The 15,653-nt window shown below is 39.7% G+C and overlaps 2 protein-coding genes across 4 annotated transcripts; one reads left to right on the top strand and one right to left on the bottom strand.

The window, feature by feature from the left end:
* Positions 1 to 2,084: 2,084 nt before the first annotated feature.
* pstk (phosphoseryl-tRNA kinase) lies at positions 2,085 to 6,142 on the top strand. The gene is made up of 7 exons (XM_088916779.1): positions 2,085 to 2,204; positions 2,397 to 2,741; positions 3,122 to 3,419; positions 3,745 to 3,946; positions 4,237 to 4,312; positions 4,921 to 5,014; positions 5,607 to 6,142. Exons 2-7 carry the CDS (start codon positions 2,529 to 2,531, stop codon positions 5,828 to 5,830), a joined length of 1,107 nt encoding a protein of 368 aa, XP_088772905.1. The 5' UTR covers positions 2,085 to 2,204; positions 2,397 to 2,528; the 3' UTR covers positions 5,831 to 6,142.
* Positions 6,143 to 6,186: 44 nt separating this feature from the next.
* ikzf5 (IKAROS family zinc finger 5) lies at positions 6,187 to 14,340 on the bottom strand. Of its 3 annotated transcripts, none has more exons than XM_088916776.1 (4): positions 14,109 to 14,340; positions 12,862 to 13,040; positions 11,405 to 11,587; positions 6,187 to 11,066 (listed from the first exon to the last, which is right to left on the bottom strand). In XM_088916776.1, exons 2-4 carry the CDS (start codon positions 12,992 to 12,994, stop codon positions 10,126 to 10,128), a joined length of 1,257 nt encoding a protein of 418 aa, XP_088772902.1. In that variant the 5' UTR covers positions 12,995 to 13,040; positions 14,109 to 14,340; the 3' UTR covers positions 6,187 to 10,125. The 3 variants fall into 3 exon arrangements, with proteins under 3 accessions (XP_088772902.1, XP_088772903.1, XP_088772904.1); XM_088916777.1 differs by having other exon boundaries at positions 7,344 to 11,066; positions 11,405 to 11,584; XM_088916778.1 differs by lacking the exon at positions 12,862 to 13,040 and having other exon boundaries at positions 7,350 to 11,066; positions 14,109 to 14,246.
* Positions 14,341 to 15,653: the final 1,313 nt, after the last annotated feature.

Here is a 15,653-nt window from a genome sequence, read left to right as displayed (position 1 = left end):
ATTTCACATTTGATTTAAGAACTGTTTTTGAATTGTTTTATGGATAAAGTATGTAAATACATTTTTAACAGCGGTAACCCCTGACAAATGTAATTAGTGTGTAATTCAACACCCGATATTAATATTTAGAATGTACCATATGGATGCCTTTTTCTACTTCAGATACTTGAGGACTGCGAGAAGATTATACTTTCGGACATTAACTCACGTACAAGTAGGTACCTGCGTCAGCATGGCTAAGCTGCAAAGGAAGAGGTAAAAGTTAATTACATGCTGAAAGGAAGGAAAAGAAACAACATATATGCCGCCATCACACTACATGACTCAACACGACTTCTAGTTGGAGCGCATGTCAAATTTAACGACTGCAGTTGCTGAATCTCGCTGCCTTTTCTGTCCTAGAGGGTCACAAATTATACGACTAGGAATCGCAGGGGGTGAGTAATTACATGAGTCCCTCACGACTTTCAATCACGGTTCCATATCTCGTCTTGCACCACGAAAGTACCGCGGGGTTGCCTCATTTTGGCAATTAATCAACGTGGAGCACCACATGAAAGTAACCAACAACATGGAGAACAAACAGGTAGTTGACGCTTTAGCTATAGCCTGTGCTCTCCTTTGTGACGAGAAAAAAAGGAAGAGGACACACCGAAAAACTTATTGACCACATTTGTTTGGTCGTGGACAATATGGTTTAACCGCTGTTTGTGGGCATTGTATGCATTGTACTTCCGGTTGAGCGCTCATTGGCTGTTGACTGTAGTCCGCAGACACGAGAGTCCACCCCTACGACTTGCGACTACGAGAAAATCAAAATAGTTTGATTTTACCACGGCGGGTCGCAGAGTTTTAGAGGCTATGAAGAGCGCTATAAAAGACGTTATGTTAAGTTTCACTTAAAGGAGTATCTGCTGACTGTTTCAAAATGCAAAAATCTGAAAGCGGTGCGGACTTTTCGTAATTTGAATTTATTTTGTAATATATACCCCTGACGATGTTTTTGTCTTGAAATGTTATATGTACTCTTGTTTGTATTGTAATTTTTGTTATTTTTTTATGCATAAAAAAATAAAGAGTGCTATGACTGAGTCGCTGGGGTGTCACACTACACAATTGACGGTAACGGGCGCGCTGCGACTCTCTACAACTGATTATTTTACGATTATGTAAATGAGGGTTAGGACTGAAAATCCTAGGAAAAGTCGTGTGGTGTGACGCCGGCATTAAGTTAGTGATACCTGAAAAGGGCTCTACAGCCTGAACTTTGTTTCTTTACCTGAGCTTTCAGCATGGAATGAAACACAGACTCAAGTATATTTCTAGAAGGAAACTTGGCACGTGTGGTTAGTTTTTTTTTCCACCCATAAAAATAAAAAAAATGTAAAAAATCACTGAAACAAAACCTGTTTTTTCATTGCAATGGGTGGAAATAACCTGACCACAAGCAGATTTGCCTTACCCTAACTTCAGATACATGCCCATACTGTAGGGATGTATACCAATTTAATTTACATCTGTAAATGACTAAGGAATGTTTTGTAATTGTTCAATAAAATAGCATCTACTGTATAAAACCTGAAATTTACATAAAATCAATCAGTTTCGCGGGGCTTTAAATTACACGATGCAGTATTGTTTTTATTAAATGAGCTGTATAAATTATTTCCCTATGCATAAATAATATGACTAGGCAGAGAGAGATGGTCCAAACACACATGATACACCAATTTGTTTCAACAATGCAGCAACGCGTAGTTGCAAATCGAAAGTAAGAGCTCTTGATGCACTCTGGTAGAAGCGCTCCTGTTACCCTTCCAGGTAAGTCAATCAGAAGAGTGCGGGCAAAGCGGGCGTTTGGGTGTGTTTTTGATTCTATCGGCTGGTGTGTTAATAATCAAATGTTGATTGACATTCGGAAAATCTCTGTTCAGTGTGGATTCACTGGATTCAGGAGCCTCAAACTCGATTCCTAGGGGTCCTTCTTTCCCACCTCTCCTCGCCTCCTTTCGCCGTTGTCAAAGCGGATTGGCTGTGGGCTCTGTCTATCAAGATACGTCCTGCTTCCTGTGACTGTGAAAACAGCAGTCTGGAGGAGGAGAGTGCTACCACGAAGTTTTTTTTTACTCGAAGGTGGAGATCTGACTTGTTACCATATTATTACAATACCAAAAGAAGTCTCTCGCCGATTTAGGGAGCTCTGCGTAAGTCGGACTTGATTTTTTTAAGACTGATAACCAGTAGGACGTTAGAGCTGTTTGTTAAGCTGCTCTTTAAAAAGCTGGACCTGAGCCGCACGCTTCCCGTGTGGTGCCTCAGCTGAAAATCAATAAAACTTGGAGGCATGACGTTGTGTTCGGGGGATCTTCTTAATGCGTGTCTGTGTAATCCTGCAGGAAAAGAAAATGCAGAATTTCCCCGGAGCAGGTCTGAAGCACTGTACCGTGTTTTTATACATGACGCCATAACGCGTCTGAAACCTAATCTGCCACTGCCCTGGACGCTCACATGAATCGGACTGCAGCGGTATGAGTGCAGCCGCAGCGCCTGGCGGTAGGGAGCGGGTGTGCCTGTGCCTGCTCTGCGGTCTCCCTGCCGCAGGGAAGTCCACTCTAGCCCGGGCACTTGCCGGGGCGCTGAAGCAGAGCGGCTGGGACTGTCTCGTACTTTCTTACGACGAGCTTATACCGGAGGAGGCATTTGAGTTAAGACCTGGGGAGGCTGACATTCCAATAAACACGGTACTGTTTACCGGAGCGATACATTATTAACGATTTTAAAGAGTCCTTTCTCTTTTTAAGTAATGCAAGGATGTGTTTACCTGAGAAACGTTGTTACTGTATTAGTGGTAATTTAGTTCTCAGACATAAAAGGGGGTTGTTTGTGATGGCGTTAATTGAAAGGTCGGGGTGGATGGGACCTGTGGAAGGTAATTTTGAGTGATTCCTCCTGCACGATACTGTATGTTGAGCCGTTGTGTGCTGAAGACGCGTTATATTCTGTATCTTGCCTGGTCTTAATATTGCTAGATTAGCAATATGCATAAGAATGATGAAGATAATCATAATATATTACATTTAATAAATGTGAACACTTTTATTCGTCTGTTTCCTGGCATTAGCAATCCAGCTGGAAACTGCACAGACAGAAGGTGCTGCGGTACCTTGACGATTTCCTGCAGCGGAGTCCCAGAGATGCTCTCGGTGTCTCTGGTTTGCAGAGCAACAGGGAGGGGGAGACATGGAGGCGGTTTGTTCACTGTGTACAACAGCAGCGGCAGCTACAGCGCCTCCAGAATCACAGCGATCCTCTCCGCTCCACCGCAAGTCAGCCGTGTACCACACCGCTTCTTATACTCCTAGATGACAATTTCTTCTACCAAAGCATGAGATACGAGGTGTATCAGCTAGCTAGAAAACGTACGTAATCATGAAGAAGTACCTATGTACGAGACCGTGAAAATGCTTTACAGCACAACTAACCAGCTACTAAATCCACATGAGTCTTGTTTTAAACATAAATGTTTTTTGCTCTATAAAGTCTTCACTTTCTGGTCCTCTGAGCTTTTTTAAAAAATGTTGTGGTACATTCTGCTGTATCCTGGACTTATATTAAAAGTACAGTGTCAATCATAAGTATATTAATTAAATGATGTAGTATAGTTTGCTCATATTGTATTGCTGCCTTTATTTGAAGTCAGCAAAAAAAAAAACAACTTTCCATTCTCGATGTTCTGGAATACAGATTCCCTGGGGTTCTGCCAGCTTTACCTGTACTGTGAGGTCACTTCCTGTCTGAGCAGAAACCAGCAGAGGCAGTGCCCACTGCCTGATAAGGTCATTGTGGAGATGGCACAGCGAATGGAGCCCCCAGACCTTAACAGAAACCCCTGGGAGCAGAACAGTCTTGTGCTGTCCAGCACAGACTGCACCACTCAAGAGAGCATGTAGGTAAATACACAGACCATTCGTTTCTCCAGGTTTAGGTAGGGAAGCCAGGCAGAAGTACTTGTGTCAGATGGGGTTCACACATTTTTTTACATCTCTCTAAATATTCTATGTAGATACGTAGGTTGGCATGGTTTACACAAAAATATTTTAATGCAGAACTTTACAGTGTGCTACATCACACATTGATTATTCTAAAAGTATGAATACATTTATATTTTACTATACTGTTATTACTGTACTTCAATTATTTCTGTTTTCCTGTTAGTGTTTAATTTCTTTCCCTCAGAAAGAACATAATTGGGTTGTTTGGTACAGCTCTGGACAACCCACTGAAGCCTATACAAGATAATACTGAAGAAAGGGTAAGATACTCTAACAGACATGTCTAGAAAGCACAGGCACACCTCTCTGCCATTAACTGTGGATTAAATGGACTCTTTAGCAGGTGTCATTTTGTCTTGTTCTCCCTTTGGATTTTGACTTACAGTGCAGGTAAACAACAGAATTGAAACATTTAAACAGGTTATGTTTTGGTATTTTCTACTTTTAGAAAAACTGTTCCAACACTGTTGCTGCACCGTATCTGTTTTTTAGAATCAAGATACCAGAGCTCAAGAAAGGAATTTAATTTAAAATAGTGCATTTCATTGCTTTTCTTTCATTTTATTCTTTTTAGTGAGGGAACATTTGGGAGGAATGTGGAAAGTGGATTGGAAATTTTGTATTTTCCCTTTCACAAATTCTCAGTTGAAACACTATACCAACAATTTACATGATTTGTAACATTATTTAAATGTTATGCACATGTATTTTTATTGGAGTAAAATGCAATAAAAATACTTGTAAAAAAAATAAAGGCCCTGGGTCTTAATGATCCCAACATAAACAAACTTGTTCTTCATTTTTAGTGGCAGACCAGCTTTATTTTCACTCTTTGAAGGGTATTAATCTGTTTCTCTTCTGTGCCCAGGAGGCTGCCCGCCTCTGTTGTGCCTCCAGTGTTGGCCATCAGGTGGACCAAGCCTGTCGCCGCCTTGTGTCTCAGGCCATGCAGGTCGCTAGAGGTCAGTCCCAGCCTCACCTGCGGGTTACTGTACTATACCCCCTCATCAAGAACCAGTGACTAGAAATAACACCAGCATTGCAAACCCTTGTGATCCATTTCAGTCTTTTTTACTGCATGCTACTGTTCAAATTGTACTGATAAAGCACCAGATTAGTGTAGAGTGTTCTTGTATATGGTTTCATCTCTGTGTATGCTTTGTGAGATTTATTTTCACATGATAACAAGAGTGAAATAGATTGTTATAACTGCATGTTGTATCACTCAAAACTCCAAGCAAGGGAATCCTTACATCCATCACTAATAGTTGACTGTGTTTGTAGATAAAGTGTAGATTAAATTGCTATCATTAGGTAAAATCTGACCAACTGGCTGTAATTTTGCAGATGGGTTTTTATTATCTTAGAAATAACTACCTCGCTACTGGCTAGTTCCCTAGTTCACTTCAGATACTTCTGTGAATGGGTGAAGTATAAAAACCCACATACAGCCAGGAATGTGTTATTATAAACGTTTATTTCTACACTGAGAGAGTTATGTGGCTAACATTTAACATCATTAATAAAACATTGTTTTGTGATTTCCTTACCAAGATAATAAAGTTCCTCAGAGTGACATGAGAATACTGGCGGCAGAGCTCAATCAGTTGAAAGGAAGTTTCCTGGAGGACCTTCGCAGACAAGTGCCGCATGGCTGTCCCATCAGCCCTGGGGACAGTGTGGAGGTGGTGGTGAGCAAAGTAGCTGCCATCTTTGATCAGAAGAAAACTGACGTGCTGAGGAAGTTCTGCACGGATTGCACATCCTTACCAGAGTAATACTTGGAAAACATTTTTGTTTTCTAGCAGAATGTTATATAATTGTTTAATTTGTGTTTTGAGAGCTGGATTGTTTTGAAGTTAAAATATCAAAGCCAAATCAAATTAAGATTGCTCAAAATGTCAATTTTACATAAGGTATAAATCTGGTATATAAAACAGATATGGAGAGTGTTTATTTTATTCATGTTTTTTTCAGGTTTACAGATTGAAGATGAAAAAAAATTGCACAGTTTTTTGGAGTAAATATATTAATTAATTTTATTTAAAAACCCTTGTTAAAAATAAACTGATATTGCACTATTTTGAAAATCGACTTTACCTTTTTAAAAGTAAATACACACAGGACAGATGAATTATAAAAACTTAGTTTTACTTATGAAGTACAAAAAGCAGAGCGTTGAAATTTTAAATGGATATTAGTTCAGGTTACTCTTTCACAAGTTGTTCCTACACACACAATGCACTGATGCTGACAATGATCTGTATTAACACTATCAAACATTTACTTATGACATTACAGTCACAGGGTTATGATGCATACTTCCGGACAAAAGAAATAAAAAATGCTTTAGATGAAAATACAAATTTCCACATTACAAATAAAGGAATTCATAAGCTTTCTTGGAGGTACTGCACAGCTTAATGTACCACTGCATGTTAAGCAATTATTAGAATATTTACATTTTTTAATAGCCACTGTGATTTTCTACTTAATAGTAAATCAGTTCCACCTGGTTAGATGACATTCTGAAAATCAGAACAATTAGGAAAATTCTAAAAGTTGGTATCAACTCTTGCGTAACTTATCACACTTGGAAAACATTTTTCTATCTCTAGAAATAAAGTCGGAATAAGGATAATCTCAATATTACTAATGGTAATAAATTAAAGCACTAGTTTGTGTAACAAGAAGGCTATAATCAAATCCATGGTTAAATAAGGCCCAAAGTCCCATTCTGTATATATGACCCTACACATCCATACCAATGAGACACACCTCTGACAGATTAATGTCTGCAAAATAAAGCTCACAACACATATCAGTCATTCACAACACTGTGTCCTTGATGGTGTCTTCATAATAGTTTTCTCATACATACAACAGCATTCAAAATTTCAGTTCAAATGCAGTCAGATCAGAAAGGTTGAATGTTCCTTTGATTCAAAAAGTTTTTATAATAACTAGTAACAAGACTGGTTTTCTTCACTTTTTTAATCAAACTTTAGTATTGCTTCTGCTTTAAAGCATAGTCTAAATCAGTAATTTTTGGTTAAAACTCAATACTGTATAAACAGAAAATGACCTCAATCTCACACGTACAATAACACAAGCTCTTATATTTCTGCACCAGACTGAAAAATAACAGATCTACATGGCCGATATGAAGCACTGAGCTTTGCAGACATACCGAGATACACACAAACCAGTTATACCAAGCAAAGCAGGAGAATGGCACACATATCACCCAGGGAGAGAAAGGGCTGCTTTTTGCTGTATTTTCCAGATTTGACAGCACTGGAGACCCACTGGCTTATCACATGTCATTATGAAAGCCTAGTTTATATTTTCAAGAATAGGCGTAACCAATGCTTGAAAGGTACTGAAATAAGGTACAAAATACTGAAAGGAAGTGTAAATTTGGAATTCTGAAGTTATGATACTGTTACCCAGCAAGCTGCAAACTCCACCTGTACCTGCTACTCGCCTCAATAAGGCTACAAAACAGCCTTGCAAGAAAAAATAATAAAACGGCATCAAAAGATATGTAGATGTCTAATTTCAGCTATTACACTGCCATACACGTTTTTTTAGTTTATCTGCATCACATTTTATAGCACATCATGTTACTGTGTTTGCCCTAACCACAAGTACTATATCAGTATGCAGTAATGAAGGTACAAGGACACAGAGAAGTGATGCCACCAGCACCTGTGGGGAAATTATTGCAGATAAACTCAAATCCTGGCCAATCTTAACTGGTAGCATTTAACACAACATGCTAAATGTGCTGGATTTAAAAAAAAATAAACTTAAAAAAGACTAGCATCACATCACGCTTAAAAATCACTTTGCCCATACAAATGTTTGCATACTACACAGAGGTGTAACTTACACCAACCCTCTGTAGGCCTAGTCATTTCAACCACATCCTTTTCACTTCTTAGGTCTTAGTGAAGAGTGGGCTTCCACTTCAAAAACAGCTCGAACTAGTCCAGAGTTTCACCGTTCTCCAAGCTGCCCAGTCACTATACCTCAGCAATGCTCCAACCCAGGTTACGAGTCCCTCAGTGCACAACTTCAGAAACATCATCACAACATGTAATACTCAATAAAGGTAGCCCAACTATTTCTTTATTAATCTAAACCCAGATGCATCATCTTTTCTATGGATTGTGAGAGAGTAGGTCTCCAAGCCCATAATATTAACAAATGCCTCCTAAAAAGGCCAGTGATAGATTTCAAGTTTGTTTACAGCAGGTTATCAATTTCTAGCAGAAATACTGCGTCAGTCTCATTACAAGTACGGGGTATTTCAATGCACCACTGCTTTATAATTAGCTGCATTAGAGATTTCTCTTCCTTCTGTTGAGGGAAATACAATTTCAAGCATTTAAAGCAACATTAAGCTTTTATTAGGGAGCATGATGAGAAGTGACCTTTAACACACACACACACAAACACACACACTTCACTCTCACACACAGTCAATATCATGTGCAAATCATTAAAATACTACAATAGGTAAACAATATTAAGTTGCTGATTAAGAAAACACTATGCATCTGATGAGTTGCTACAATGCTGTAAAAAATATGCTATTTAAAAAAATATTTTAAAATATTACTGAAGAATACTTTGGCCTTGAAATAATAAGCAGTTGTAATTCAAGTTCTCAAAGGCTGAGTTTCATCTCATAATAAATACCAATAAGCAGTTAATTTTAAAAGGCTAGTTTGAAACTGCTGAAGTATTTCACTTGCGCAAACGTACATTTGTTGATCATTATTTACATGGGACACTCATTAATATTAAAACCAAATCTAAAATGACACAAAAGAAAAGTGCTTTTCGTCATATTTTGAAAGGCAGTTTCAATGGCACCAGTGTTTCCCACATACTGTCCAATAAATGGAAGTATTAAGATGTGTTCTTGTAGGCATAAATCCTGCAGACAAAGGAAATGAGTTTTGAGTTTTGCCCACAGCCTTGTTTCGTCTAAGCCTAAGATACTTTTACAGGAGGTTTACAGGGGGAATATTTTCCATTTTCACTCAGCATAATCCTGACAAAAGAAAAGGTCTTTCAGCAATGAGGTTTGTTCACTCTGTAAAGCTGATGTGACCAAAAAAAAGTAGAATATTTTTCTGAAAGGATCCAAAATAAAAAGGCAATGACAGTCTAACTTGGCAGCCAACTATAAATACACCTTATTCTTTTTGTGATCAGACTTCCATTCTTATTCACAAGAAAACTGAGAAAGTGACTCTTTCCCATGACAACTGACTTTACCATGATGTCCTTTGAATTCCCAGTAGATAAAAAGGATAGCAAAAAAATTTGTCACAGCTGATTTGTAGTAACCAACAGAGCATCTTCTAACTACTGTGGATTCCTATCAGATCCCCTACATACAGTAACAGCTGTTCAGAAGGATTTTTTGAGTACTGAACTGTATTGTAGATCTCACTCCTTCCTCCAACTGCACTGCAGACAGAGATGACAAACTGCAGCCTGTTATCACATAGCAGTTGCTCTGAGTCAGACAATGGGTAATTTAAAAGTCTGGGACCATCCTGGTGTAGCCCGGCAACCCACCACAACACCAGCATTCAATGAGCCAAGTCTTAAGTGTTGGGACCCAGTTCAACGACAAGATGTTTAGCTGTTAATATTTTCCTAAAGTGATATGAACACTCCTGTATATTTGCAATGGTTTCTGTTCCTCGAAGTGTTGCGTTTTTAATACAGTGTTTAAAGCCCCTATCCCCTCCAAAACAGTCATTGTCACAAATCATGTCCTGAATAACTGCAGTGACCAAAAACATGCGCTTCTCTGTGCCTCCTTGTTATAAGATTTTTTAAACATGAACAATCTGCCAGTTTATTCCATAAACATATAAATAACTGCAGACAGCTCACAACGACTTTTTTTTCTCCCAAATAACAGAAGGATCATTTCAGTGCCTAGACTGAATGTTAAAACTAAAGCCCTCCATTAAAGTTACGTGGGTGGGGGCAATTAACTTACTCTGTATTCCAGTCCGCATTCCACTTTGCCTTGCCATCAGAGTCACTGCTGTTTATGCTGCCCCCGGGCAAAGTGGCAGGCGAAATCATACTTGTTCCTGCACTTGCAACCGCAGATGTTGCACTGGAAGGGGTTCTCGTACCCGTGGCAGCCCATGTGGATGGTGTAGAGGATGTTGTCTGCGAAGTAGGTGTCACAGTGCTGGCAGTGGTGCAGTAGCTGGGGATCTTGTACGGGCAGGGCGGGAGCCGGGGTGCTGGGCTGGCTGTTGCTGATGCTGGGAGGGGTGCTGGTGTGCGCGCTGTGTTCGCTACTGGGCCCCGCCACAGGGCTGTAATTCCTGTGGGGCGGGGGCCGCGGCTCCGGGCTCGTGGGGGACGAGGCATGGGCCACGGCGGCGGACACTGCGGCAGGAGCAGCGGCCGGCTGCTGGATGAGGAACGGCTTCTCCTCACGACAGGACACCACGTCCGGGGACACTGGGGTGTGGGTCTCGGGGGGCAGGCTGGCCAGCTGGCCTGCCAGCGTGGACAGCTGGTTCAGAGGGTTATCCACCATCATGTCCTGGGCATCCCTCGAGCTGCCACTACCGCCTGCCTGTGCCTTCGCCATGCTCTCGTAGGCCTCCGAGTGCAGGTGCGGAAGCTCGTGGGAGAAGTCATTCAGATAATCCGGCTTCTGCACCACCATGGAGGGGGGGCTGAAGTTGATAAGCAGACGGCGGCTGTAGCCCAGGGCGCTGGACTTTTTCTGCAGGACGCTGAGCATCTTCTTGTTGGCCAGGCTGGAGCGCGCCCCCTTCATGGGAAGCATCTTGTGCCGGCGGCGGCGGTGGTGCGAGAGGTTGCTGCGGTCGCTACAGCGGAAAGAGCACAGCTCACATTTGTAGGGCTTCTCACCGGTGTGCGAGCGCATGTGAGCCTCCAGGTGGCGCTCATACGCCGAGGCAAAGGGGCACAGGTGGCAACGGTGAGGCTTCTCTCCTGCAGCCAAGACGCAAAGAAAGCATTGAAGTCAGTTGTTGAAGACACCTCACATTGCATCAGAAGCTCAAAATATTACATGAGAGCTACACACCCTGAAAGGAAAAATGCACTGTCAATGCTTGGTACTAGTAAGGCAACATATAGAAGATCAAGAACATTCATTTATTAAGTTCCAAGATCTTCCATCTGTGTCAGTAGCCCTTGCATTTTGATTGTTTGATCTATTCGGATTTAAAAAAAAACATAGCTAGAATTTTGATTCTTACCTTAGAAAAGGCTGGTGTAAATTATCCCTTAGTTTCTACAGAGGTGAGCTAACGTGTCCCTGTGCATACCTGTGTGTATCCTGATGTGCTCAATGAGGCGGGCTGTTCCCTTGCTGGCATAATTACAGTAGCGACACTTCAGCTTGCCATCATATGTCCTCTCAAAGCCATCCACTAGCATCCCAGAACTGTCTTCCAGAGACACCTCCACAGAAGGATGGTCCAGCCCATTCTGGTCATTCTCTGTACCTGCTGTCAGCACACAGTGCAGAGGTCATTATTCTATGTAGACACTCAAACACCAGCCGTGTTGAAAGATATCACTTTTGCCTTTCAACAACACACAGTCTTCCCTGAGGGAATCAAAGGAAACTGCTTACTGTCACAGCACATGTTGAATAGTAACTATTGGAAAAGAAATGTAATACCTACACCCTATAAGCTAAGCATTAAAAAAAAACATCATTTATAATGACAACAAATTCACAAAGTTAAAACCAGGAAGAAAATATTGTTATAGCCTCATCCCCTAGGCCCTAAGGAGATGATCTGTTGTTTTGCAATAGTCAAACTCGCTTGATCATATGACACTGAGCCAAATGAATCAATCAGAATGACACTACAACATTTAAACAATACATTTAATCTAATCTTTAAATAAAATATTTTAAAAAACATACAAGCAAGACAGTAATTTAAGAAGTTTCTTTTACTGCTAAGCGTATAAAAAAATACCTCAACAGGAAAATAGTCCACAAACTGAATGGGATGAATAATAACACTGGAAACTGGCTTGTAAGTGATAATTTATAAAGTGTGTGGATATTTGTTTGGGATTATCATAAGGCTTTTTACTATTTTATAGTTCCCATAGAGATAATTTTGCAACCTTAGTGGAAACCCCAGAACAAAAGGAAAAAGCCTAGGTCTTCTGGGGTGAACATTCAGTACAACAACAAAATAATTCCCTCCTTGTGAAACACCGGCGCAAGGCAGGGAAGTTCTAATCTTACATAACGAATGTGTTCAATTCATTAAACAATGATGACTTAAATAACATCCTTATTTAAACAATTGAAGATCTTTAGCCATGTGAAAAAATCATATAGTTTATTAATGGGTGAAACAATAACATTTATTTTCAATCTATGTTTCTTTTTGGAATCCTCTGTAGCTCATTAAAGACTTTCAATTTACGTAAAAACATGGGGTGTAAGTGATCATTTATAAAGTGTGTATATATTCTATATGGCTGTGATTATCTTAAGGCTTTTTACCATTTTTAAGCTATCCTAACAAAAAATGTGAAGTTCCTTTTGTCACTTCATTTTTAACTTTCATTACAAATATACCACACAGATATTACACAGTACAGTGGATTGAAATCGAAATTCCTCCCTTGTTCTATTACAAATTCTGCATTATTTTTAGTAAAGAAATCTGTAGCAAAGTGTGGCAAAATAAACTGAAACTAGGGAATCTTCCATGATGTGCACTCTGTAGCAGAATGAATGTGCTGGTCTCACCCCCTTGAAGAGCCTCAGTCTCCTTCTCCCCACTGACGGACCCTGAGATCATGTTCACATGCTGTGTTTGCTGAGTGAGATACTCCTGAAAGTCCTTCACAAAATCCAACGGCTCTGGCTTCTTCTCTCCCATTTTCCCTCTTTACTGCGATCTGTTGATTTTCACCAAGTTCTCACACCTAACACACAAACATACAGCTCTCTGGAACACCTTCCATTTTTAAGCAAGCTAACACAATGCACAATCATTCAAAATAAACAGTTTTACATTCTAACAACACATTTAATTTTTTTCTTAAGATTCCACCTCGAAGTACAGAAATTCGTTGGTTGACAGGTCTACTTTTATATTTTATTCTGACACATACCTATCCCAAATTAAACTCGTTTGTTAAGACGCCAGTGTATGTCTGACAATTTCACATTAACTATGTGACTGGGTGGTTTTCTCACAGGATGTTGCTGGAAATAGCCCGCCTACTACTGTGCTTGTACTAACAGAGGTGAGATATTTTACAAATTTCCAAGACACGATGCATCTACATTTAAGTATAAAGATACATACAAAACATATTACAGGGCCGCCATGAAACTGCACTTTTAACATGGAAATCACTTGGCAAAAAGCCCCTTTAAGGAGGTTACTTCTGACCTGCGTACCGTTACTTTCTGCAGATCGCGACAGAGAAACGTGTAGACCTTGCTAGTCAACAAGTAAGTTATCTGTCGCTTAGTTTTCATACCATTATGTTTCTCTCAGCAAATAACTGAACATAAATTACTCGCGAAATAAAAGGAATAATTTAGCGGGCTAAAGATCAGATCACATTTTACTTCTACTAATGATACAACATTTCTGAGAAAAACGAGACGACTTGTAGCGAGGATACGTGAAAAGTCCCAAAGCTATGTGATCATTTTCATAAATTAGTAGCGAGGTAGTGAGTACAAATGACATTGCTGAAGACCAGCGCGAACAAGAATAAACACTGACAAAATAATATATAATTATCGGTACTTTAAATCTGCCATTCAGCCTTTATTATTAATTTAAAAAATCAAAATAGTTCATTGTGCCACATAAAGACTCGGTTAAGTTAACTACCCCCAAGATATAAACTAAAAAACACAAGATAAACAGTAGGGAAAAATATCCATGTATCGCAAGGTGCCAGCAACATTTCAGTCTTGTGAAGCAAACCGTTGTTGTTATTCTCTCGTTAGATGATAAGAAAGCAGCTATTTACCTGCTCGCTGAGTTGTTTACACTCTCCTCCAGCTCACTATTTCACCAGCCTCGAGTACAAAACGGGGACATAAGCCGCAAGTCCAGTTTTTCTCCATGAATTACTATCCGATTATTTTTAATTAAAAAATATTCGAACGATAGCATTAGAGGTTTCTGATCCCTATGAGCTCATAATTAAGGTCGGGATTCCCATGGAGACGATTTTGCGATCTTAACGGCAACCCCGAAACAAAAGGAAAAAGCCTAGGTCTTCTGGGGTGAAAGTTCAGTGCAACGACAAAATAATTCCCCCCCTCGTGAAAAGCTGGCGCTGGGCAGGGGAGTTCCTGTCTTACACTGCGAGGAATGGGTTTAATTCGATAAATAATGATCATTTAAATGACACATTGAATCAAACAACTGAAGATAGTCACAATTTGAAAAAAAAACATGGTTTATTCCTGGGCAAAACAATAACGTGTTTATTTTCGATTCTGTGTTTCTTTGTTAAATGCTCTCTAGCTCATTAAAGACCCGCAGTTTAATGTAAAAAATATGATTCTTAGCAAATCCATGTTGTTACAAATCGTTAATGTACCACGTTAAAATACAAGGTGTTTTTCACTAATATTTTCATTGCCTTTTCTCAGCTTTGTAACTCATTTAACTCGTATAGCTGCGGTGGAAATATATTGTAAAAATTCCAGTTGCAATAAATACAGCAGGGGCTGTGCTCACAGCATTCAGTTTTGATGGCCGCCTTGAGTCCCGGGAGTCTGCCCCTGACGTCATGGTCTGTGCGGACTGAGCTTGGACAGATTCGGTGGAGAGGCTGCAGAGCGGACTAAGCGAATATGGACACGGGGTCCTAGACATTTCAACTACGGAACAAGCGTTTGCAACAGAAGTACGCTTCTACGGGCTTTTTTTTACCTAAAATGTATATTATAGTCACTGTTATATAGATAATATGAAAGTGCATTTACTACTGCCCATGAAATGCTGTGCATTTTCATATTATATTTTAACAGGCAGATTTTGGATCATTATTATATAATTAATGTTGACATTGCTATGTCCTTTTGAAAGGAATACGAAAGGAACTGTGACATTTTCCCTTTGAGACCCTTAATTAAAACACGTTTTTTTCAGATATCTTCAAGAATTGTTCAGTGCTATAGTAGGGTGGCATAAAAGTGCTATACTTTTGTGGTATAAAACAAATTAATAAGTGGATATGTTAAAAATAAATTAAAAAGCCTCAAAGTAAAACCATTATACATAATTATCAACACACCTGAAGAAGGCTCCACGGCCGAAACGTTGTGTTTTCTTTCTTCTCTTTTCAGCATGGAATAAACCTATTACTTGTTCCTTTGCAGCCTACGCATGCTGACGCAGCTACCCACCTGAATAACTATACATAGGTGCAAGTGAAAGTTAATTTCATGCCTGAATGTAGAAATAGAATATCTCACCTGTTTGTCTCAATCAAGACAGAAAGAGGCAAACAGATGTGAGAGAAACATTGGAGAAGTGAGAAATATGTTAAACTGTTCAAGCC

The sequence above is a fragment of the Atractosteus spatula genome, chromosome 5 (genome assembly GCF_055471065.1).
Source record: "Atractosteus spatula isolate fAtrSpa1 chromosome 5, fAtrSpa1.hap1, whole genome shotgun sequence".
Lineage (NCBI taxonomy): Eukaryota > Metazoa > Chordata > Actinopteri > Semionotiformes > Lepisosteidae > Atractosteus > Atractosteus spatula.
The sequence above is the reverse complement of the archived record's forward strand: the minus strand, read 5'-3'. Positions and strand labels throughout refer to the sequence as shown.